We start from the raw sequence: 25,921 nt of genomic DNA on the forward strand, positions 1-25,921 counted from the left end.
GTGTATGTACAAATTGAAAGAATGCAGGTACAAACAAAGCGCATGTTGAGTTATCTTCAACTTCCTCATAAGACCCAACTCGTACGACCATATCTTAATGGCAAAGAGTGCCTTTCCATCAACACTACAAGAAGTAAAACCACGCATGACGCATTTCCGGTTCGCAGATTTAATCACAATGGTCTTCCCCAACCAAATTAAGCAATATGCGCAGGACCAATACTTTATTTTCCATTTTCTGGAAGAGAGCAGCCTGCTTCAGCCTCAACTTTGCATCTTGGAATTTGTACTGAAACGTGAAGTTAACGCATTTCACAATAAGCGCAATGGCCGTTTATTTACTTACACTTTTCATCTATTTGCTGCAAGTAAATGGACTTAGAGCGAGTAAGTACGACTATAAACCCTTTGTGAAAACAGCAGTAGTGTCTCTTGTAATTTGCCTGTTGTATGCAGCAACACAAAGGTGCGTACCGTGTTTGGTTTTTTACGGTAAAACTGTTTATCAATGATTGATTATTGCATGTAAAATACCTATTGTAATTCTATATCCTCCCCCCCAAAAGTAATTTATTTAATTAATTGACAACGTTCTATATGCTACTGAAAATGTGAGGAAGGTTTTTTTATGAATCCTTAATTGGGTTATTTACTATATTTCGAGTAAGTAACAATTATTTTTAAAAAGTATATCATCTTATATTTATTTTAAAATTATGCGTATTTTGGCACAACCTTTCACCAGGATGTTTGGGTTGATTAAAACTCGAATTCAAAATGTGTGATCATCATCATGAACGGCCATTATTATCATTCCACTGCTGGATGAAAACTCTCCATCCTTTACATTATTTCGATGCCATAATAAAATATTTCCTTCGCATTAAATAATCTTCATTACTCCATCTCCACGGTGGTCTTACTCGGGTGTATTGCCTCATCTAGCTGCAATCACCAGTCTCATCCATCAGCATCATTCTGAGTGATTTGTTCTGTCTAAGCCTACTTACGTAACACTCTGCATGACCTTTATAACTTGCTAGGTTGTCTGATCTCAACGTTGGTCTTTGTGTCTCTGAGTGTCATTCTTCGTGTTATTTTCAATTTTCGTTTCAATTTGAGTCAAAGGTTTCTGATCCACGTCATGCAGCCAATATGTACCGATTGAAAACTCACGTCTTTAGACCCATTGGGATGATTATTTTGTGCATACAAAATACATTCTGTGCTGGGTTTTTTTGTTATCCCTATGGCAAATAACTTGTACTGTTAACTTGTATATGGTATTCGATTTTTTTTTCATAGTAATCAAAGGACCAACGTTGTTGCTTTCTTTGTTAAGTTCTATCATTATAGTTAATATCCATTCGGAGTTGTAATGAGATGGTTAATATTTTATTATTTATATAAATGTATGTATTTCTCCAATCCAATATTAAATCTTTACACCTAAACTAAATACATCAATCATGTAATGATGCCTAATTCATTATTATATTAACAATACAATAAAATAGATATTAACTTTACTGCAATGCAAAACGTGTAAATGTGGATTTGTTGTGAGTCGAAAATAAGTTTAACCATGAATTAAGGGATTTTTATTGTGGTATGAAGGAAATCGTTGACAAGTTGTTGTCTAGAACCTGAGACTGTGAACATGTAATTTCAAGCCACTCAAACCTTACATCTTGAAAAATATGTTTAACTTGCAGGATCTTAAATTGAGTATATAGTAATGATGACTCTATAATGTGTTTATATCGTTTATCATTAGCAATTTTGTAATTTACTCTTAACTGGAAATAATTCATAATAGAGGTTTTTAGGTTTTTGGGAAATAATTATCTAAATGTGTCACCTTTTGGCAGGCAATTTGGACACTGCCATCTCTGTGGAAGTTGGAGACAGGGCCTGGCTGCCGTGTGGCACAGATGTCGGCAAGAAGCCAGGCGGGGTGGTCTGGTTCAAGACGACACAAGGAGACAGCAGCCCACCGGTGCCTGTGGTCGTGTGCTCTGTGGACAGAGCCCTTTTGCTCTCTTGTGAGAGTGACGAGGGGACATCAGCCAGACACGCGACGTACTCCTGCTCCAGAAACCATGACCTAAACATAAGGAACGCGGAGGTCTCTGACTCGGGCACGTACAGATGTGCTGCTGCAGCCTCCCTTGCTGAATATTCGTGCAAAAATGCAACAACCATGGATGACTGGAATGTGTTGAGTCACACATGGCTTGAACACAATAACCAACTGAGTACGAGTGTAAGATTAACTGTGACGGGTAAGAAACGTAAACATGCACACCATAAGAATAAACAGCCAATGCATAGTTCGCAAAAGAGCAGATTGTCAAAAAGAGATCAATTCTGCTTTATATACATCGTATACAAAGGAAAATACATTTTATTTAATAATTTTATTTACGATAAAATTATTGCTCACTCTTGATCATAGATGTTTTACTTGGTGCATTCGTCAACGTTTCTAAGTGATAGTCGTTAATGCTGGTCTCAAAGGGGATAAGGATGCAGAGCAGCGTTTTCTGTTGTTTAAGTCACATTACGCAAAAAAATGTACACGTCTTGGTTGGATCCAGATTAGTTGTGGGTGGCGATTATACCTTGGCTTCATGATGCTCTGCCCAAATCCCAGCCTCTCTCTTCTGTGTTGGGATTGCCTGTTGACGACAGTGAATAGAACTCTCATCACGTTGCGTTGGGGAACAGTGCCAAATAATTGAGAATAATCTATCATGTGGAATTTTATTCAGCCAGAACTTGACAAGTATGTCACAGTCTGCCCAACTCATACATTTGGCCTAGGATTTCTGGATTCTTCTTCCTTTTCATTTCAGTTGCTTAGCACAACAACCGCCATTAGCCACGAAGTGGCGGTGATGTTACCACGGTGCGTGTGCTAGGCTATGTGCACGTTAAGGCCATGTGAAGGTCACGGGACAGACCCAGATGCCATGGGTTGACTGACTGAGATGACTGGCATCGGCCTGTGCCCCGTACTGTGCCAACTTGCTGTGCTTTAGCCACCCGGCGCTCCGCTCATTGTTGTGAGCATCACTCTTCTGTCCTCCGTTATTGCTGGAGGGCGACTGCCTCCAAATGCCCATTAGCATGCTTCACGAGCCTCCTCCTCAGAGGCTGATCTTAGCACCGCTGGTACCAGTCATTGGCAAGTCCACTCAGCTCCACATCCTCTTGTACCACATCACTCCATATCTTCTCTAGCCCGTGCCACGCCCGTTTAGCCCCCTATATCCAGCCGAACAAAAGCCTTGCCTGCCGGAGAAGCTCACCGATGGGACTTTGTCTACATCTTTCAAGGATTTGTGAGCTCCTCACACAATCCAGCTTGGTTAAATCCAGGATGGATTGTAGGAAGGCCAGCCTAGATATTTCTAAACGGCTAGCCGGCTGTCATGTGTAAGATTGAATAGGTTTCAAGAATTGAGCAAGGTTGTAAGAACTTGAGAAAAAAGATTATGGGAGGGAATTCCAAAGTGGAGCATTGCGAGGAAAGGTGTTATGACTTGCATGGTGGTGATTGAACACAGTATGGATGACAAAATGTAGATTTGGTAGATTCTTAATTGTCAGCTTTTGGTCTCACTAGGTCCTCTGTTTTGATGAAAATACCACTCTGGTTGATTCAACTCTTATATATGATAACGCTCTATTTATAAATTTGTGTGCAGCTCTCTGCCTCTGCTTTCTGCAACATTTGGCAAAGAAGTATGCTTCTGGATGTAGACGTGTCTCTACGTGGTTTATTTTTGACCATACAGTCTTAAGATTTGCATTGTGGATTGGATATTTATTTGGTTAATATTCAATAACGTTTGACTTAAATTTATCAATGGACAATGCTCATGAGAAACATGCTACTGAAACATTTTATTTAGCTGATTGAGAACACTAATCAGCATATGTCAATATATTGCAGCTTTGGTGGAGAAGACTTACATCATAAAGGTGCACACAGGAGATTTGTTACATGCTGGAACAGATTCTCGTGTTTTCATTTTTATAAATGGAAGCAAAAATAACTTGGAAACTGAGCTTTCAAACTCATCATTTAACTGTTTTGAACGAAATCAGGTATGCTTCAAAACCTTAATTTCAAACATCGCACATATAATTCATACCCTAGTCAGAAATTTTCTGTATTTAGTATTGCAGTTTGACTTGGAAAGAAAATGACACGTGTTAATGTGTTCCAGATTGATTTCTTCACGATAAAAACAAAAAATCTTGGATGCATAACGGAATTTAATTTATCTCATAACCAACATGGACTGGGTTCCGATTGGTACCTTGACTCAATTGATGTTTACGAGGGACACAATCATTACGAGTATGAATGGAAAGAATGGATCGATGGCTCAAGAAAAATTAGACTTCACTTAAAGGTAACAGAACATACAATAATGGATGTGATCACATGTTATGGAAGGGCCATTCAAACCTGGTGAAGTGCTCCATCCTGGGCTTAATGAATGGAGAACGCATGGCGCTCTGCAAGGCTCACATTGAGGGGGAGGAGGGCAGTACAGATAAAACAAAAACACAGATAACTCATAACACTTCAAAGTAGGCTATAAACCGATGGTATGTATTAACTTCATCATGTAGAATGGGGATGAATATGTCAAACAAGTAGTCTCTTTGTAATGTTTCTTAAAGTTATCGAATTACTTAACGTGTTACGGTCACCAGGTTCACACCGAGCCACTGAGCCTTGACGAGTGAGGAGCAGATGAATTAGGAGCAGCTCACGACTTAAATTCCTGCAATGTTTTCACTTTTTTTGTAATCACAGACAATCCGCAACCCAATTAGCTAAGCATCACTGTGACTAAATGGCGCTTGGATGGGCAACTATCAAGCACAAAACAGTAGCAGGTGTTGTCGATATTAGAGCGCAGTACAGCAAAATACATTGTTGCTCTATGCTGCCCCACATCCGCCAACTTCCATTGACTAAAGTGCTGAAGTAGGGGCAAATATCCCTCACTGTTTTAATGGCGTGGGGAAGCCCTCGTTCAGCAGTGGATTGACAGACGGGCTGCACACCGACATTGCCAATAAAGTTTGGATTTCAGAATATGTACGTATGACGAACTTCTTTCGCACCGCACGTAGCCAACCGTGCTGATTGGAGGTGTAATGAACTTGGCAGACAGCGAGTAATGCTCGTGACGTTCACACGGTACAGGAATCTAAGCTATGGCCAGTGTGAACGTTGACAATCACGAAATTATCGACAAATTACACCACAGATAAACAATGTTAGATTTATTTTTTACAGATAATTAAATCCAACCGTGTGAATTATTGTGAAATGTATAAATGCTATATTGTATTCCATTCATAAGTAACAGATGCATGGCAAATTTTCCTAAACCATACAATTGGAATGTTTAGTTTCTGTACTTTGTAACATGTGAAGATACGTTGTAATTTTTTAAGGTTTAAATATTTCTTAGGACGCTCGTGAAGCACAAAATTGTCAAGTTTCTGCAAGTGAAGGCTCCAGAGAAACAAGTTGTCTTCATGGTAAGGTGGCACGTATTCTTGACAAGAAAAATAATACACGTTGTACTTTTCTTAGGGTTTTTATGCAGTTCATGCTTGCCACTGTGCAATTATTATCCAAACACCAGCGTGGGTTGCTCTGTGTTGCGAATGGGGCAGGTGCAGGTCACGGAGGGCCCGCGCTGATTGGCGCACAGGCGACTGTCATCACAGCTCCGCAGTGGCCGCATTTAATGGTGGGGGAGCGGGTTCCTGCGTCGCTGTTGCCTGCGAATCCGAATTGATCCGGAAGAGATGCCACTTTGAAAAGAGGTCCATAAATTTAGAGTCGTCATCGATTTGGAATAGGAACGATAGAAGCTCTCACTATAAATGTCATTCCCATGCTATTGAAATGTCGGAATCAATCGAATGGAATCAAATCAAAATCCACTCCAGCTTCGGGATTTTAGTTTAGGTGATGATTCGGACCACTGGGGGTGATTCGGATGAACACAATTTATGGGTCAAGTAAATAGCTAGGGGTCAGAGGGCTATCCCCAAGGGAGTGGATAGGCAGGGAGAAGGTGCGAGCCGTGCATCAGGAGTGGCACTGCAAATGAGTCAATGACCGATGAGAAAAGTAAGGACTTGAGTGTACATTTAAAGAGGAGAGGATGGAAACAGCAGTTGAGACAACCAGAGGGAGAGAATGCTAAACAGCAACAGAGTGGGATGAGTGAACTCCCTCACTATGGAGGATGACTTTGAGAGTGGAGAGGTAGGCCACAGCAAGACCATTTAGTTTCTTTAAAACAGTGAGGGCAATGTTGTAACTGATATCTTGGATTAGAAGCAGAGCCGGCCCAGCCACTAAGCGACCCTTGCAATTGCAAAGGGCCCCGTGGCCAGCAGAGGGCCCCCTAGAGTCACTGCTAGCTCGTGGGTGAAAAAAATCATACATCAAAGGGGCCTCCAACCAAATTTTGCTTAGGGCCCCCAAAGGTCTAGGGCCGGTTCTGATTAGAAGACAGTCGAAGGGATTTTGTTATGTGAGATCTATTTTGTGGGTCAGAAGTCTGGTGGCAAAAATTTTATTACCAAGAGTTTTGCTGTTAGGGATTTAAGAAGGCCATGCAGAAGAATGTTCCAGCAATCATTGGAAGGACGTGATAAACCATTTCGAGTCTTTGATTGAGTTAATTGCATCCCCAGCGTTTGGCAGTACTACTGTTGCTTTGTTGTCTATTATTGGCTTTACTGTAGTGGTGTTAGCTTGTTTGCGCTTCCCCAACGTCTGCTACTGTTGCTTTCGTGTCTTTCATTGGCTTTGCTGCAGAGGCATTGGGTTTCTGCACCTTTCTAGTCCCGCCCACTTTCCCCCCCGTCCAGTAGCATTCCACGCAACGCTACCCCCCCTCCCTTGCTCCTCCCCCCTCTCTAACTTATATAACCCCTTACCACAGCATCTCTCCCACTTCAGCTAAAAATTTCTTGCTGTAGTTTTCACACCTGATGATGATGATTGCTTGTGTTGCAATCGAAACGTCGTGAGAATTTTTATAATGTGTATTTTTTATTATTTTATTATTTCCCTTCTACGTGACTTTACCAAAAGAACCAAGAATAACGTTCCAGTAGTCAATCTGAAACATGATTCGAAGCTTTCGTGACTGCAGGAATTACTCTTTGGTTCTTTCGGTAAAGTCACGTAGAAAATAAAATAATAGAATACGACGTTTCGGTTGCAACAAAAGCAACCATCATCAGGTAAGAATGAAAGATAAAACACAGACACGGGAACAGCCTAGGCAGACACACATGCAGAGAGAGACACACACAAAGACACACCGAGCGAGACACACACCAAGACAAACAGAAGGACAACGAATCTGTGCCGAGGCCTTAAATAGAGAGAGGGGGGGACGGGCCGGGGCAGAGAGAGGATTGCGGAGGCGGCACCAGCGGACAGACGAGGGGAGCAGTGTGGAATTCCAGACCACAGTGGCCGGAGGAGAGACAATGATTTAGAGCAAGAACATAAAAAGTTTGAGAAAGCAAATTTAGTAAAATTAAGAAGTGTAATGCAATGCAACACAGAAGGCCGGCTAACACACAGTTAAAGCATAGCCTGGTTAAAAAAAGGTTTGACATTAAATCGGATAGAAAGTGGGCAAGATGTCACCAGGATTCCAGTGCGAAGCAAGGTGTACTTTGAGGTCACATGGAATGCTGAAGGCTCACTGGCATGTGGTCACGGGACAGACCCATGAATTATCGGATCATTAACTGAGATCACTGCTAGATGCACTGCTATGCTCCTCACTGTGCCACCTCACTGTATTTTATTCACTCTTCTCATTGTTGTGAGCGAAGTTCCTCCTCCCTCCATTCTTGATGGAGGGTGATTCTCTCCAATTACACAATCGCATCCTTCATAAACCTTGATCAGAGAGGTCGATCTAGACACCAATCATTCTCAGTAAGTTCACATAGTTCAATTCGTTCCTTACCACCTCAGGCCAGCTTTTCTCAAACCCATGTCATGGCCATGTAGCCCCCTCTAGACAGCCAAACAAATCCTGCTTGAGAAAACAGTAGCTGGCTATGTGAACTTCATGACTCAGCCATTGCTTCCTGGTCTGTCAGAGGAGGCAACTAATGGGACTGTGTCCAAAGCTTTCAACAATGTGAGATTCGCAAACTATCCATCATGGTTAATCCAAAAGATGCATTTTAGGCAGACCAGTCTGCAAAAAACCCTGTAAATATATTACAAATATAATCTTTATAACATGCAAGTGCTTTACTAGTCTGCATGTTTACATTACACGTTGTAGGATACAGTGTGTCTTACTGTTGCTATTTCTCATCAGGCCTGTTGTACATGAAGGCTCTGTGTGAAAAATTTGCAAGCCAAAGTGGAACAGTTGAAACGTTTACATCTCCTTCTTCTATGAGACCAATGGACGAGCTGTTACGCTCAACGCTTCCCAGTGAACACGAGACCCCAAATGTGCTGGTCCCAGCCACCGCAGGAGCGGTGGTCTTCTTAGCGCTAATGGTGGTGGGTGTTGCAGGCGTGTTCAGTCATTTAAAAAAAAGACGTGCACTGAAAAGTAAGTTCTGCTTCTCATTATTTGTTTTTTTTACCTTCATTCGTGCCACATTTCCTGTCACGTGAGTGAGTGTATTTGTCTTTGTAAAGTTATTCATCAGACATGTACAGGAGAACTCTTCTTATCCGACATGATATCATAATCAGAATCTTTATTTAGGCTGCGGGAGGAATCCGATGAGCTATAAAGCTCTTATTCACATATGTCCAGCAGGGGCGGGCCAGACAGTTACAACAACAAACAATAAAAAACTGCCTCGACTGCAAAGTATAGGAAAGGTAACTATCGATACACGGGTAAGGATCAAAGTCACAAATGACATTGGCAATGTCGTTGTATCCAGCACTCATCTTCTGCTTCAGGATATTTTTGAAGGAAGATTTACGATGTTAAGGGAAGAAACGAGGTTGTTCCAAAACGTGGTGCTGCAACGAGAAAGGCTTTGTCTACCTATTATAATCTCATTCTTGGGATAGTTAAAAAGCAAGTAGATGGACGACTTACGTTTATTGGATTTGACAATGGGTGTAATGAATGAAATAAGTAAAGCACATATCTGCCAATTAGGATGTTATGCATGAACAGGGCTCAATGTAGATTTCGTCTTGCATCAAGTGATGTGAGATTGGATTCTAAGTCGAGGTCACAATGGTGTGTCCTGTATGGTACATCCAGTGCAAATCGAACAGTAGAATGATGAAGGGGCTTCAGTCTGTTTCGTGATTTATTAGTAGCTGATCTGTAGGCAGCATCACAGTAGTCAAAAGTAAGAAAATTATAGCTTCAATAATTTGCAGGTGCAATTGAATGGAAAAAAATGTTGTTTCTGTATAAAAGCCTTGTTTTCTATTTGATTTTCTTTGAGATGTGATCAATATAGGGTTGGAATGTAAATTGTGAATCAATCAGTAAGCCAAAGTATTTGAAGCACTTTGTTTGTTCAATGATAATGATCTTGATGTTGAATTAAGTCGAACATGTTGGAGATTCTATTTGACTTTGTTTGGAAATGTAAGTTTAGCCCAAGATTAGTCCAAGATTGTTTAAATATGAGAACAGGGACTCTATGAGATGATATGACAATAGTCTGAGTCTATAATTGACAATAAGTAACGGCAAAGCAGTTATAAGTGACTCAGAATTGTACGCAGTTGCATATACAGAACACGACTTCCCTGAAGGCATTCACCTTCAGCGAGCGTGATGCCGATCACACACGGTTCGAATTAGAGGGGTTCACGTTTCACAAGCATAGAGAAAGGAGGACATGACTGGAGCTACAGACCAGGTAGCTTCCACACAGCATTACGCAGCCGAAAAGATGCCACCAACTGATTCGAAGTGAGACACAACACACAGACTTGGGGATACACAACGAGTCTCTCACCTCGTGTACTGTATGTGTTCTTGACTCGCAACGTGTCCCGTCCAAGCTCATTCCTGGCAGCGCCAGTGTGTCCCTGTTTCTCTGTCTGTGTCTCTTTCACTCTGGCTTTGAGTCTCCATGTCTGTGTACTTCCCCAATTCTTCATCGTCTTTTTGTTAGTGTCCCCATGTTTGTCTTTGCGTCTCCACGCCTTCCTGTTTGTCTGTGTCACCATGTCTGTGAGAGATTGTCTTCCAAGCGAAATGCTGAGGGAGGGTGGCGTTTATGAACAGACTGCCCTACATGACATCATAACAACAGTATGGGCCACTGGACGGGTTCCGCAGGATTGGAAGGATGCCCTGGTGGTCCCCCCCTTTAAGAAGGGGGACCGCACAGACTGTAACAACTACAGGGGCATCTCACTCCTCAGTGTGCCGGGAAGGTCCTGGCAAGGATTATTCAACATCGCCTTGCTAGGCACGCTGAGGAGAGGCTTGCGGAGCCCCAATGTGGTTTCAGGAAAGGGCGGTCCTGCACAGATGCCATATTTTCTGTCCGTCTGCTACAGCAGAGGTGTAGGGAATTCTAAGAAGACCTACATCTCTGCTTTATTGACCTGGTCAAGGCCTATGATACCATCAGTAGGCCTGGGCTCTGGGTTGTTCTTCATGCTTTCGGAGTCCCTGACCCTCTGCTCATGCTCATTAAGGACCTTCATGATGATGAGCGGGCCCGGGTAAAACTACGTGGCCAGGAGTCAGAGCGATTCCCTGTACACCTTGGGGTGCTACAGGGATGTCCTTTGGCTCCCACATTATTTAACATATATTTTGACCACGTAGTTCGTGAAGCCTTCAATAGCTGTACCGGAAGAATTTCCATTTGGTACAGATATAATGGGAGGCTGATCGATGCCCAGGTGCGGTCAAGGGATGACTCCCTATTGCTCAACCACGTTATGTATACCGATGATCTGGTAATTGCTGCTCACTCAGAGGAGGAGTTGGAAACGCTGCTGCTGAAACTAGAGCATGCCACTTAGAGGTGGGGCCTTACCATCAGCCCTACCAAAAATAAGCACCTGCCTGGGTATTTTGTACCATCGGGCACTCCACCCCCACAACTTCCAATCGGTGATGGGGCAGTTGTGGAGAGAGTGGAGAGTTTCCCATACCTGGGGAGTGTGCTCATGACCGGCGCCGGTTTAACAGCAGAGGTCTCACTCCAAATCAGTCGAGCGGCAATATCTCTTCATCGGTTGCATGACGCTGTGTAGAAGCTACCTGGTCTGTCGCTCCGCACGAAGCTTCAGGTCATCTCGGCCACGGCCCTCCCTTCTCTACGCTTGTGAAACGTGTACACCCCTAATGGAGCATCTTCGCCGGTTAGAAACATTTAGGCTGGCCTGCCTACGATCGATCATGGGTTTAACCAGGCAAGATTGTGTGAGGAGCTCACAAATCCTTGAAAGATCTGGGCAAACTCCCATCGGCGAGCTCCTCCGGCAGGCAAGGCTGCGTTGGCTGGGTCATGTAGCCCACATGCCCAGCCACCGTATGCCTAAGCAGCTTTTGTTCGGCCGAATCGAGGGGGCTAAACGGGCGCGGCACGGGCTAGAGAAGAGATGGAGTGATGTGGTACAGGAGGACGTGGAGCTGAGTGGACTTGCCGATGACTGGTACCAGCGGTGTCAAGATTGACCTCTGTGCAGGAGGCTCGTGAAGGACGCTACTGGGCAGTTGGAGGCAGTCGCTCTCCAATAACAATGGAGGGCGGAGGAGCGATGCTCACAAGAATAAGCGGAGCATCGGATGGCTAAAGCACAGCAAGTTGGCACAGTAGGGGGCACAGGTGGTGCATCAGCCAGTCATCTCAGTCATCTCAGTCAGTCGACCCGTGGCACCTGGGTCTGCCTCTTGATCTCCTGCAAGCGGGCGTTCGACACTTCACGTGGCCTCAAGGTGCACATGGCCTGGCACAAGCATCGTAGTGACGTCACCGCCACTTAGTGGCGAATGGTGGTTGTTGTTGTGATTGTATTCGTGTCTTTGTGAGTCTTTGTCTCTGTACTCATGTCTGTGTGTGCCTGTAAGTATATTCGTGTCTGCGTGTCTTTCTCGTGATAATAGCATGTGCCGCCCGTGCATTGCTTTGATAGCATCCGTTGCTTTAATTGCGGATAACCCTGCGGATATTCAAAAGTAGTTTGCTCCTTGACTCCTTTAATCGACAGGAATATCGCGAGTATTAGTAAGCCACTTCACTACGAATTGATGGGTTAAATCTCAGATAACCGCAGATAAGAGCAAAAAATTGGGCTGCTTGATAAGCTTTGAGGGACCCTTCAGCTCCCACGGGTAATAGTTATCCAGATAAGAGGAGCTCTGTATATGTGTAGGGGTGTTACGGAGGGGCTGTATGCATAGGATCACACGGGAAACAAACACAGTGGGCGGGGCTTCGTGAGTGCACGGGGAGGTGCTCTCAACGACGTCCGCACCGGGCAGCCTGGGGGGCTGACCCGGAGTCGTGATCCCCCGGGGCCCCACCCCTCAGCGGGGGGTTTTGGTATAAAAGGGGATGAGCCGGAGAGCTCGGGGCACAATGTTAAAGCTAAACCAGTGAAGACCGAACATCGTCTAGCTAGAGCCCTGGACTCCCCTGGGTCGCCGCCCTTATCAGGGCCGCGCAGGACCGAGCCAGCGGCGTGGTCCCGAGAACCAGAGATAGTGCTCTGTGACTCCGGGTACCGTAGCCCGACTTACCAGTGTCGGGCCAGATAGCCTCCTCTAGCCCGTTTGTGGAGGACTAGGAGGTAGGTCAGAGATAGCTAGCAAGTGTGTTCCCAGCTAGCCGGGTGAGGGGGCCGATACCCCCTCCCGTGTTGTATGTCCGCGGTTGTGACAACTGTTGCAGAATAAATACGTGTGCCTCAACCCCGGCGTCCAAGAGTCCTCAACGATATTACATCTGGTGACAGAAGTGAAAGATCACGAACATGGACACGCGCCGGACAGCTCGAGCCGGGGTACCGGAGGCGGAGGACACCGCTGCAGTTGTGGAGCCCGAGACGGCTGAAGAAGGCATCGAGCAGCCGGGGCCGGATGCATCCTTACCGCAGCATCGGGGTGGAGGGGAGCCGTCAACAGAAGGGCTGAGGCTGGCTCACGCGAGACTGGCGGAGCTGCTGCCACGCTCGAACAGATCACACGGCTGGGGGCTGGTGAACCGCCACGGGGCGACGACAGCCGACGACCGGTGCGCCTTCCCGCCATTTCAACGGAGCCCAACTGTGAATCTCCCGCCATCGCCGCAGCAGCTGCTGAGGGCGTGGCCGGCCTGAACCTCGGGTCCGACGACGGCCGTACAGTGGCTGCCGCGTCATCACCAGGGGACAGAGCATCACCACTGGTGCAACCGGCGATGCCATCCGTCGTTCGCGCCGAAGCCCAGCCGAGTGACGGGAACAGCGGAGTGCGAGCTTCCACGGCGGCCGCTGCGCTGCACCAACGGCTACCTCCACTCAAGGAGTTTGTGGGCGAGGAGGGCGACTGGGGCGGCTTCCAGCGGCGCTTCCTCGCACACCAGGAAATGGCGCAGTGGACAGATGCCGAGGCTCTCTGCGCGCTGCCGGCGCTCCTCGACAGCGACGCCCTCGCCGCTCTTACATCGGCGCCGAAGGACAAACGCTCCACGCTACAGATGGCGCTGCAGTTGCTGGCTGCGGTCTACGGACCATCGTCGGAATGCAGGCAGCTCTTTTATGATCGCCAGCGGGGTGCAAAGGAGTCGCCCCTGGCGTACCGTACGAGTCTCCTGGCGCTGGCGAAGACGGCCTTCCCACGAATGGACGACGAAGGCGTGGACGCGATGGTAACGGAAAAGATCCTCCTGCTGGCGGACGACCTGGACATCGCCGTCGTTGCACAGGATGACACAGAAATGGGTTCCCTCCAGGCTGCGCGGCTCCTCCACGCCAACCTACTGTCGCAGCGACGGAAGGCCAGCAGGGCAGCGGCCGGGCGTACTGTCGCTGCAGCCACCCTCCCGGCGGAGGAAGTTTGCGCCATCGACCATCGACTGCAGCAGAGGGCGGGAGTACGGGCGGGCCGGGACGGATCGAGCCGCTCCGACCATCCGTCATCGCCGCCTGCGCACCCGCGCTGTTACAACTGCGGCATCCGGGGCCATGTCGCCTCGGGGTGCCGCTCTCCTCGGCAGCGCGGGAAGACGCCTCGACAGGACGCCGGCCCTCTTCCCAAGCTCCATCAACATAACCCGGCGAGTCGCGGCACCCCTCATGTTTGGCCCACGCACACACCCATCACACACTCGCACACCGCAACGAACGGGGGGCCGACATTGCGCACCGTCGCGCCAACACGCACCACTATGGGGACTCAGATCGAACCCAGGCAGTGGTCCGTGTTGGCCCATCGCGTTGTGGCTGCATCGTCGGGGTCATCAGCCGTGGTGGGGCACATTGACGGGGTTGAGGTGCGCATCCTGGTCGATACGGGAGCATCGGCGACCATCATTTCGGAACTAATTTACAATATTCTCCCTGTCCAGAGCCGTCCTTTACTGCCGGTTAACGTCCCATTCTATGCTGCTAACGGGGGCTCACTTGGCATCATTGGACAGATTCGAGCACAAATTTGTATCGGTGATATCAAATTGTCCGGTCCGATTTTTGTTTCCTCCTCGCTGGCGGTTCCGTGCCTGCTGGGGACGGACTTCTTGGCCAAAATGCCGATTCGTATTTTAATAGACCAGGGCTGCATTGAGCTCCCGTCGGGCCGACGCATGGCGTTTCTGCCGTCCCCCACTGCGGTTCGGACGGCGTTCGCGACGGTACCGGCGTTCGTTGTTAAAACGGTTCGCGTACCACCGGGGCACAAATGTTGGTGCCTCTCAAACTTCGTCGGCCCTTCGCTAAAGGCATTGGGGACCAGGGAATTCTGCTGGGGCCATCTAGGGCCGGGGTTAGCGGACCTCATTTAATTCCGGCCCAGACCATCGTCAAAGGGAACGGGGACCCTTTCATCGCGGTCCTCAATGTGGGGTCGCAGACGGTGGTGGTTCCTCAAGGGACCGTGCTTGCTCACGCAACGCCGGTGCCCTGTGAGGAACCTGTCGCGAATCACGTAGGCACTGTCCCTCTGCCGCAACCACATTCGGACACCGATGAAGGGTGGCTCGAGGCGCTTTGTGCGGGATCGACGGACCTGTCGGATTTAGAGCGTCAAAAGCTTAGGACACTGCTGCGTGAATTTTCCGACGTTTTCAGTCAGAACAAATTCGATTTGGGCTGTACCCATCTGCTGCGTCACCATATTGATACAGGTGACAGCGCGCCAATACGCCAAAATCCTTTTCGGTTAAGTCCCGCCGAAAAGGACCATGTCAAATCGGCTGTTGATGACATGTTAGCCGCCGACATAATTTCTCCCTCTACCAGCCCGTGGGGAGCGCCGATCGTCCTGGTTAAGAAACAGGATGGCTCGTTGCGGTTTTGCGTCGATTTTCGCCGCCTCAACAAAATTTCTGTTGCCGACGCACACCCGCTCCCACGGATTGACGAATCGCTGGACGCCTTGGCGGGAGCGCGATTCTTCTCCACATTGGATTTGCTTTCGGGATTCTGGCAGCTTCCTCTGGACGATGATTCAAAGCCTAAAACTGCATTCCGTACACCGCACGGCCTCTTCCAATTCAACCGGTTGCCGATGGGACTCCACTCGGCGCCGGCGACTTTCCAGCGATTGATGGAATTGGTTTTGGCTGGATTGCAATGGGACTCGTGCTTAATTTATTTGGATGACGTTATCGTCTTTAGCAGAACATTTGACGAACATCTCCAGAGGTTGCGGGCGGTTTTCCTCAAAATGCGGGCTGCTAATTTCAAATTTAAACCCCAAAAATGTCATCTGTTACGCGAATCTGTGCGTTATTTGGGACACATTGTTGGACGCTCAGGTATTGCTACCGATCCCGCCAAAACGCAGTGCGTCAGCTCCTGGCCGACTCCCACCTCTGTGGGAGAGGTCAGGAGTTTCATTGGATTCGCGTCGTATTACCGACGCTTTGTCGCGGATTTTGCGACAATTGCGAAGCCCCTACACGCTTTGACGTCAAAGGGGTCCGCTTTCATTGGGGACAGGAGGAGGAGGCTGCTTTCCGCTCCCTTCGGGACGCTCTGGTTAAAGCTCCTCCCTTGGTTTACCCCGATTTTTCTAAACCCTTTGTGCTCGACACCGATGCGAGCAACACGGGTATTGGGGGCGTGCTTTCCCAGGTGGTTGACGGCGTAGAACGGGTAGTCGCGTACGGTAGTCGGGTGTTGTCTCCAGCGGAGCAAAGATATTGTGTCACCCGTCGAGAACTGTTGGCAATTGTCTATTTCATCCAACAGTACCGCCCATATCTGTACGGTCAGCGTTTCACCGTCCGTACAGATCATGCGGCACTACAGTACGCCCTGCAAATTCAACAACCATCGGGACAATTGTCTCGATGGTTGGAGGTTCTCCAGGACTTTGATTTTGAAACCACGTACCGTAAGGGCGTTCGCCACATCAATGCGGACGCTCTGTCGCGCATGCCAACCACCCCCGAATGCGCATGTCTCCTGGGGTCGGGTCGTTGCAGGCATCCGGGTGAAATATCTGTTCCGGTCTTGGCGGCCGCCGACGACGCAGCGTCGATGACGAATTCGATCGCACAACAGGGAACAGATTCCCTGCTGGGGTTGCCTGTCACTGAATGGGGGCGCCTACAGATGGAGGATACCTCCCTCCTCGCGTTGCGTCGTCGCGTCAGGGATGCTGGGCAGGGGAGGGGTGATGCCGATGCATGGGAAATGGTCACGGGTCTGCTGATGCATTGGGACAGGAAATCCCATCGACACCGGCTGGTGGTCCCTTCTGGGTTACGGGGTAAGGTGGTGTGGGCCGCTCATGAGCGCCTCCTCCACCTGGGGACCCAAAAGACCCTAGCCTTGCTCCAGCTTGATTTTTTTTGGTCGGGCATGACAAGGGATGTCGCAGATCTGTTGGGGTCATGCCCTCGGTGTGCGCAACGGAAACCACCAGCACGGGAGTCTAACCCGCCTTTGCAGTCTATCAAAGTCTCCAGAGCCAATGAACTTGTCGCGCTGGATATTCTGGGCCCATTCCCCGCCACCCCCAGGGGCAATAGATATTTGTTGACCGGGGTGGAGTACTTTACGCGCTGGCCTATGGCCTGGCCCCTGGCCAACCAGTCGGCAGCAGCCATCGTGGAGGCCTTTGTCCAGGGATACGTCCTGGACAAAGGTGCTCCGGAGCGGCTGCTGACCGACCAGGGCAAAAATTTTTTCGGCAAACTGCTCCAACAAGTCTGTGATCTCCTGGGCACGATAAAAATTCGTACCTCTCCCTATCACCCGCAAACTGACGGGATGGTCGAGCGTCTGCACCGAACCATCACGTCCATGTTGTCACAGCAGGTTTCGGACTCACAGACCGATTGGGACCTGCAAATTCAAGGGGTTCTGGCAGCATACAGATTGGCCCCCCATGCGGCAACGGAATTTTCCCCCTTCTTCCTCATGTATGGCCGCGAACCTGACCCACCTGTTCGGGCCCAGCTGCAGATCCCCGCGCCGCAGGGTAAAACTAAATTGGCCGACCATGTTAAATTTAACCTTGCAAAATTAACAGAGGCACGGGATGCTGCCATGCAAAATTCCGACCTCCGTCAGAAAGCTAATGAGCGGCTCAGACTGGGTCGCGCGCACGTGCTACAGTGGAAGCCGGGGGACAAGGCATGGCTGCACTGTCCACAGGTACCACTCACGACCTCCTCTAAACTGGTGCGGCCGTGGCGGGGCCCTGTCGAGGTGGTTGAGGTTTTGCGGCCTCAGTGCGTACGCATCAAATGGGGGAAGCGCCGGTGGTTTGTGCACCCCTCCAGATTGAAACCCTTCGTTGCCGTACGAAGTCCCACTCCACACACGCGTGGCCAAACATGTGGGGGGTCGACCGACTCAAAGGGTCCGTCTCCGCTGCTCTCGCCTGACGTGTTGCCGGCTGTCCCGCCCCCAGGTGCACCAGGAATGACGGGCTCACGCCCGACAACCCCTACGGGGGATGTCGAGGGTCTCGCGACATCGAGAAGAGACTCACTCGGAAATGGACAGTTGCCTCCCGACGGCCCGCCATCCGGGGTTGCCCCGTGTGACGGGCCTGCTGCAAGGACGCGCGCAAGAATGCGCAGAAAGAAAAAAATAATAATTTTCACATGTTATGTTCACTGTGTGCTGCGTGGGTGGTGTGTTCCTGGCACATTGGATTGTACGTATGTTGTGTTCACTGTGTGTTGTGTGTGTGCTGGGGTTCCCTGCAAATTGCATATACGTTGGTTTTACGGAATTCGTATTTATTCGGGGGGGGGGGGGGGGTGCGTCGGGTTATTTTCCCTTCTTGCTTTTCTGGTTCTTGTTGTTGTTCTCGTTCTCGTTATGGTTGAAATAAATTGTGAGGCACACGCGGGGTCGAGGGGTAAATAAACTTTTATTGTCGTTTGTTGCAGCCGGGACGGCTGCGAGCTGTACAGGGGGGGGTGATGTAGGGGTGTTACGGAGGGGCTGTATACATAGGATCACACGGGAAACAAACACAGTGGGCGGGGCTTCGTGAGTGCACGGGGAGGTGCTCTCAACGACGTCCGCACCGGGTAGCCTGGGGGGCTGACCCATAGTCGTGATCCCCCGGGGCCCCACCCCTCAGCGGGGGGTTTTGGTATAAAAGGGGATGAGCCGGAGAGCTCGGGGCACAATGTTAAAGCTAAACCAGTGAAGACCGAAGATCGTCTAGCTAGAGCCCTGGACTCCCCTGGGTCGCCGCCCTTATCAGGGCCGCGCAGGACCGAGCCAGCGGCGTGGTCCCGAGAACCAGAGATAGTGCTCTGTGACTCCGGGTACCGTAGCCCGACTTACCAGTGTCGGGCCAGATAGCCTCCTCTAGCCCGTTAGTGGAGGACTAGGAGGTAGGTCAGAGATAGCTAGCAAGTGTGTTCCCAGCTAGCCGGGTGAGGGGGCCGATACCCCCTCCCGTGTTGTATGTCCGCGGTTGTGACAACTGTTGCGGAATAAATACGTGTGCCTCAACCCCGGCGTCCAAGAGTCCTCAACGATATTACATATGTAGTACCCTGTGTATGACCCAGTTGCCTGGAATACAACTGATCAAATCATATCTTGGAGGCTAAGCAGTTTTAAACCCGTATTGTGCTTGGATGGTGACAACCCTGCATACAACAGGTGTTAGCATATATGCAAATAACAGGACTTCTGGATCGGCTTACCCCTCTCGGATGAGAGCATTATTAATTACAAAGGTTCAAGGCAACCAACGTTAACACCACATACAACATTGCAAACATGGCCATGAGTCAGCATTCCCATGTTAAAATGAGTATTGGGCAGTCGCCACCTCTATTAGTAGTTCTGGGCAGTAGTTAAAACGTTATCTTCCTGCTTGAAAAGTTAACTTCTTCATAGGATAACCACTGTGCACAATTCACAACAATAAATGCATGTAAGGCTCTTGACGATCCCTGTCATAGCTCTGAATATTGTGGGTAGATTGCGTTCCAAGAAAGTTTAAGTTTTTGCATTTGCCTTTTGTGAAGCTCAATTTACTAGCAAGCTCATGTATTTCTCTAATTGTTCTGAACTTTGCAGGCCATGAGGATATCATATCCAGGTAAATATGGAATAAAAATAAATTATTTCCATTCAACATACACAAGGACCGCTTCCTGCTATGAGACAGCTTTTGGTCGATTGGCTATGTGGCATGGATGGGGCCCCCTTCCCCAAAACCCCACAGCCAATCAGTGTATGGGGTCGTGCCGATGGGAATCGAGGCTGTGCGTACTGACGCTTGCTATTGCGTTTGTGTCTTGCGGCATCTGTCGCTGAAGTGCGGAACGTGGCGCTAAATCAAAGAGGGCTCAACATTACTTAGAATCAAACATGATTATGATGATGACGAATATAAAGAAGATGATGGTATCGTTGATGATACTAAATTGCAGTCAGCTTCAAAACACTTGTATACATATTGTGAAAGTGGCTCTAATGACAATGAAGTTGATTGTAATGATCAATAAAGAGGATGATGATGGTAATGATGAATGATGACAATTGGAGATAATGATGGTGCTGCTGCTGCTACAACTACGCCAGCCTCAAACTGCACACCCACGCCAACCCCTATCCCATAGTTATCCACAAACTCTCGAGAAGTGCACACCGCACCAGGCACCTATTTAAGATAATATTTACATCCCGTACTATCATTCACGCAAATTGCCTCTTGAGACTTTGTAGAATTTATAACGTGGACAGTTTCCGCACGGGCAGTTTCCGCACTGAGGTTTACAGACAAACGGGAAGGCAGCCACGGCCGGTGCCAACAGTTTGGATATTTCACCAACTCCAAGGGCTCGGGGCGGCTCAGGATATAACCTCATTGGTGTGTGCCGTGGCCAGAAATCATTCATGAGAATGCGTATGAATACATTGATGTTTTGCTACGTATAACACAACAGGAATTAGTAATAGGTTTTTACCCTTTAATCTGGAAACAAAACGGACACCTTTTTACAAGGGATCATGTTTGCATTAACCAAAACAGGAATTGCTCATCAGGATGGGACGAAGTGATGTTCTGCATATTCAAGAAATGTATAGTACAATATAGTGGAGAATATACTACAATGTAGAAATGCAGCACACAGTTTACAAATTTTACACACGTGACTATTTCCCACAGAAAATTCACTCGGAGTGAGACTGTTTGCTATATAAACGGACCTGCCAAGCCTGCTGCAGACATGTTCTGTGTTTATGGTAAGTTACATTAATATATTGGACCGAAAATAATAGGTTTCTGTAAAGAGAGACACTACTTTTTCAATCGCTGCCAATTCGTTTTAAAATTAAAACGTTTGATAAAAAAATTCGAAATGTAAAAATTCTGTATTTACCTGCTAAAACTAGAATGGGACAGATCTTTTCTCGTAGAGAGCACTAATGGGTGATGGGATTTACACATTGCTATTGTATAAAAAATAATGGCCTACATCCCAGAAGGTGGTGCTAATTTTATGCGGCAATGCGAATAAAGGGCTACATAAACTTACATTCCACACTGATTCTGCACTCTTAATCTGAGTGTCAGCCAAGCAAATAATATCACTCTCATCCTCATGAACCCGATTGACTTAAGCAGTAGGCTGCTGGTTTTTGACCCCTTTGTTCATCGTCTAGCGATATGTCACGTTCATTCAGCAGCAGCGTGTGTGCCAACAGCACAATTGTAAACGAGCATCAACAAAAACGCTCTGCAAATATTTTGGGCACCTGTAAATCAGAAACTTTGAGCTGGAATTCGTGGTTCACACGAAGAGCCACCACATCCCTCAGCCACTTCTTTTTTAAATAGAATTTGGAATTCTGTACAAGGTAATAGCGTTCATATATTGCTTGTTAATATGTCTTTGCTTTGAATCTTTTCATATCTGTGTGTTATCTGCAGGTTGGGGTTTCTTCTGTGTTGCATAAACAACCAAATTCATACACCATATATTTCAGGCAGGGTCGTCATAAATAACATAAAGAATCATGTTTGACTGAGAACACAAATTAATGATACATTTGCTTCACTTCAGTACATTTTTGTTCACGCATATCTGATGCCTCTATTTTTGTATTTTAGAAAATATGTAGGTCACATTCGCATCAAGAATGGGCCGCTCATCCTGCAACCGAGTGGACAAGTGGCGGAGTCACACGCGCTCCTGATGATTACAAATGCTTTGCCTTCACAGGAATTCACATCCAATTCCAAACATGAAAACACCTGCCAATAATATATAGCCATATAGAAGGTTGCAAAGCAATAGGAATATCGCTTAATTAGAATCATACAATATTATATGCACGCTTGTTTGTAGTCATTAAAACACAATTAATGGAAACACAAATACAACACATATATTTCTAATATGCACCGTATTTTGTAGAATCCATCTTATTGTTGAAAAGGTCTGGTGCTGAATAGGGAGGCTATCCCTTGACTGCACTTGGACATCAATCAGCCTCCTATTGTATCTGTGCCAGATGGACAACCCTCCAGTACAGCCATGGAAAGCTTATTCAACGACCTGGTTAAAGAAGTGTAGGGGCCAGGGGACATCCCTGTCGCACCCCAAGGTGAATAGAAAATGAATCTGATTCCCAGCGACGCAGCGTGCCATCATGAGGGTCACAATTACAGACTGTCGTAGATATACCCCAATGTAAAAAAAATCCTTTTCGGTGTTAACGATTTAAATACTAAATGTCTCAATACTAATCCCAATCATAAGGAGAATTACAATTGATTAGTTAACGGATATTTGAATGTCAATGTTATTTTGTTAAGGTAGCATGGCACCACAGACAGGAATATAACTTGACTTGAGAGCTGTAACAATGTGAACCCTGTAGGAAGAGCACTTTACATTGATGGCTAAGCTGGAGAGGCCCAATTCAGTGTGTATGCGGTCTGGAAAGGTAATAAATACATAAACTACCTTTATCTCTGATAAAAGGATAGACTGATGAATCTTGATTTGAAGCTTTCGTGACTGCAGGAATCCATACTCTTTGGTTATTTCCGTAAAGTCACGTAGTTAGAAATAAAATAAAACATCACGACGTTTCGATCGCAACACAAGCGGTCATCATCAGGCAAAGGAGTCAGCCTCTAAAAGCAAACTGTTTATAAAGGTTTGGGGATGGGCGTAGCCCAAGTGTATCAACAGCACCAAGAGCATGGGCGGTGCACGAGTTCCAATGCAGCAACAATGCCAATGCAGCAACAATGGCAATGCAGCAACAATGCCAATGCAGTGGGCGAGAGAGCTGCCGTGGCAAGAGGTTATATAGGTAAGAAAGGGGGGAGGAGCAATGGGGGAAAGAGAGAAAGGGGGGGTAGGGGGGTGGGGGGCTGCGTGAGCGCTAGGGGGAGAGAGGACGTGAAGCTGGGAGGGGGGAAGTGGGCGGGCTGGAAGTGGGAGGCTGGGAACGCTGGGGGTGCGGGGGGGGAATTAACTCGGAAAAATAGACTAGTACCCATATTCTTTAGGTTTTTCGGTAAAGTCACGTAGGTAAAAATTTAAAATTTTAATTAATTAAAGTAAAATAAAAAATACAATAAAAATCACGACGTTTCGAAGGCAACACAAGCTTCCGTCTACAGGTGGAACCGTCACAGCACGACTGCTGCATCAAGTAAGAGAAATTCCAAGAAAACAGTCCTTGTATATATACTGGTTGAGGGTGGGAGGAGCCATTGTGAGGTTCGGTGCGGCTGAAGCACGCTGCTAGGAATGAGCCTTTGTTGTGTAGACTGGTTGAAATGGGAGGTTCCAAGAATTGTTAAGGTGCGGCTGATGTAAAGGTGCGGTTGCTGTAAATGGGACTGAGCCTTTGTTATGTAGAGAAATTCTTGGAATTTCTCTTACTTGATGCAGCAGTCGTGCTGTGACGGTTCCACCTAAAGACGGGAGCTTGTGTTGCCTCCGAAACGTCGTGATTTTTATTTTATTTTTATTTTACTTTTATTAATTTTAATTTTTTATCTACGTGACTTTACCGAAAAAACCTAAGAATATGAATCCTTGCAGTTACGAAAGCTTCAAATCTAGACTAGTACCCGGCAGATATGATGGAACAACCATAAACAGTAACGGTTTTACCTGGTTAATAACATCCTTCCAATGATTGCTCAATTTGTATCCATCTTCTCGGTTGAACTTAACCAGGTAAAGACTTAACTGTTGTGGTTGTTTCCATCATACCTGCCGGTTACTAGTCTATTTTTACGAGTCTCTTTCCCCCCGTTCCCCAGCTTTCCACTTCTAGCCGCGCCTACTTACCCCCCCAGCCTCACTTCTTCTCCCCCTAGCGCTCACGCAGCCCACCTCCTTCTCCTACCCCCCCCCCTCTCTGCACGAGAAAGAATTAAACGCCGAGCTGCCACTATGAGGTATTGTAGTCAAGCAGTGGAGATGCTAAAACAAAACTTTAATGTTTGCAGTTGTTTAATAATACAGAGCTGATACATAGGGCAAGGGAGATGAAGGATAATCAAAGGCATTGCGCCAAACTGTGCTACACGGCCAAGTGCCGTGGATGAAGACACGCGTCTGTGCGTCAGACGTTGAAGAGCAGCATCGTCGTTCTCACGTCCTCGAGACCACCTGACAAGTCACCAGCTGCTGTGTCGTCACCCATCAAGCTGCTGTCTGCGCTGCGTGCGACGACTTCACATTCAACAGCACAGAAGACTCCCTACACGTCTGCCGTGTCACCTTGTCAACGCTAGCATCTGCTTTGGACTGAATGCTGATTGTCTTTGTTGCGATGCTTGCCTAATCATATTGTGCACTGGGTAATGCCTGATAAGCTGAAATTCAGCATGAAGCCATTGATTAACGTTTTGTTTTGTTTTAATTTGTATAACAATATCGAGTAGTCCTTGGACCGAATGTTAGTTGCCTATTTAATGACTGGTGCCCTGATTTTGAATAAATAAGATACTTGTTTTTATTGAATATGTCTGTACGCGTGGTTAAACAGTATATCAAATCCATCAGTGGGATATATTTAAGAATCTAGACAATAATGGTTGCATCTACCCTCGACAAATCAAATATTAAAATAAATTGCAGATACCCGCCAGAACTACAAACAAAAACAAAGATTCCCCGTATACCCTTGACTGCTGTTGGGGCAAGTGCTTTCAGTGAGCACAAATGAAGGCCGGCACGGCACACGAGGCGGTGGGTGGCCAGAACCACGCCCGAAAGCCTTTGTCTCTGAGTCAGGCCTGAGCCTCCCCTAGGTTGACTCAGCCTCAAACGAGTACCTGGCGCTGTGCTGTATCATCGTTACAGGGGAGAAAAAAGGTGCCCTGGCGTAGTGCTGGCCACCCACAACACCGCACAAGCCTCGTGTGCCGTACCGGCCTTCATAGGTGCTCGCTAACAACTTGCCCCAAAAGTCTGTTAAGTATACAGGGTGGGGGAGTATTTGTGTTTAATTGGTCACGTGCTTCCAGTCACAAGGTACGTGTAACTCCTGGGCCACGTGCAAATTAAACACCGTGAGGTGCTGGAGTCACGTTGGGTTGTCTTTCTTTCCCCAGCTTCTTGTAGCCCAAGGGTGGGCAACCTTTCAAAGAAGAACCATTTGTTTGTTTTTGTCTTTGACCAAAATATTTCGAGAGTCACATCGCACGCAGACCTACTCGTACACAAACACAGCAGGTATACGGCTGATGACAAAAACTTCTGACTTCATTATATAAAATAGGTTATGGAATAAACTGCATCTATTTGTTTTTTTTTTCCCATGAGTTGTTTTTCCCCCCCCATAGTTATTCGACATATAAGAATAGGTTTTACCCTTTTTGGCAATAAAACAGGTGTTAAGATGTTAAAACATCAAACTTAAACCTTTCTGCAAGGAATCATTTCTGCATTAACCACATATACTTGTGGTGAACATGCAAACAAAAAAAAAGCTCTGCTAGTATATGCATTGTCTTTGAAACGGATTGGTCCACACCAGAGACAGCTTTCTTTAGAGCCTAGTCTCAAACAGTGTGAGACCAGAGGACGCCAAAAGGCGAACAGCATAAAGACAATGCCACTATCAGGACATTGAGAGCTCGGGATGAGCAGCTACATCATGGGATGTAGTTATTTTACAGTTTAACTGGAGATTTTGTCACCAAGACAGGAGTAACATTGCGTCTATGGAAACGTAGTGTCTCACTTACAACAGGGTTTCCACGAACGC

The 25,921-nt window shown here is 47.2% G+C and overlaps 1 protein-coding gene across 5 annotated transcripts; it reads left to right on the forward strand.

Moving 5' to 3' along the window:
* The first annotated feature begins 218 nt into the window (after positions 1 to 218).
* LOC144724454 (uncharacterized) lies at positions 219 to 24,672 on the forward strand. 5 transcript variants are annotated; one of them, XR_013586498.1, is made up of 10 exons: positions 219 to 387; positions 1,872 to 2,285; positions 3,962 to 4,116; positions 4,239 to 4,427; positions 5,505 to 5,574; positions 8,409 to 8,651; positions 8,811 to 8,929; positions 19,748 to 19,769; positions 20,844 to 20,920; positions 21,789 to 24,672. XR_013586498.1 is itself a non-coding variant. In XM_078603588.1 (3 exons), the coding sequence occupies exon 1, from the start codon at positions 13,444 to 13,446 to the stop codon at positions 15,022 to 15,024; it is 1,581 nt and encodes a 526-aa protein (XP_078459714.1). In that variant the 5' UTR covers positions 8,937 to 13,443; the 3' UTR covers positions 15,025 to 19,769; positions 20,844 to 20,920; positions 21,789 to 24,672. The 5 variants fall into 5 exon arrangements, 1 of the variants encoding a protein (XP_078459714.1); XR_013586497.1 differs by lacking the exon at positions 8,811 to 8,929 and having other exon boundaries at positions 222 to 466; XR_013586496.1 differs by lacking the exon at positions 8,811 to 8,929 and having other exon boundaries at positions 222 to 387.
* Positions 24,673 to 25,921: the final 1,249 nt, after the last annotated feature.

The sequence above is a fragment of the Lampetra planeri genome, chromosome 20 (assembly GCF_965212315.1).
Source record: "Lampetra planeri chromosome 20, kcLamPlan1.2.h2, whole genome shotgun sequence".
Lineage (NCBI taxonomy): Eukaryota > Metazoa > Chordata > Hyperoartia > Petromyzontiformes > Petromyzontidae > Lampetra > Lampetra planeri.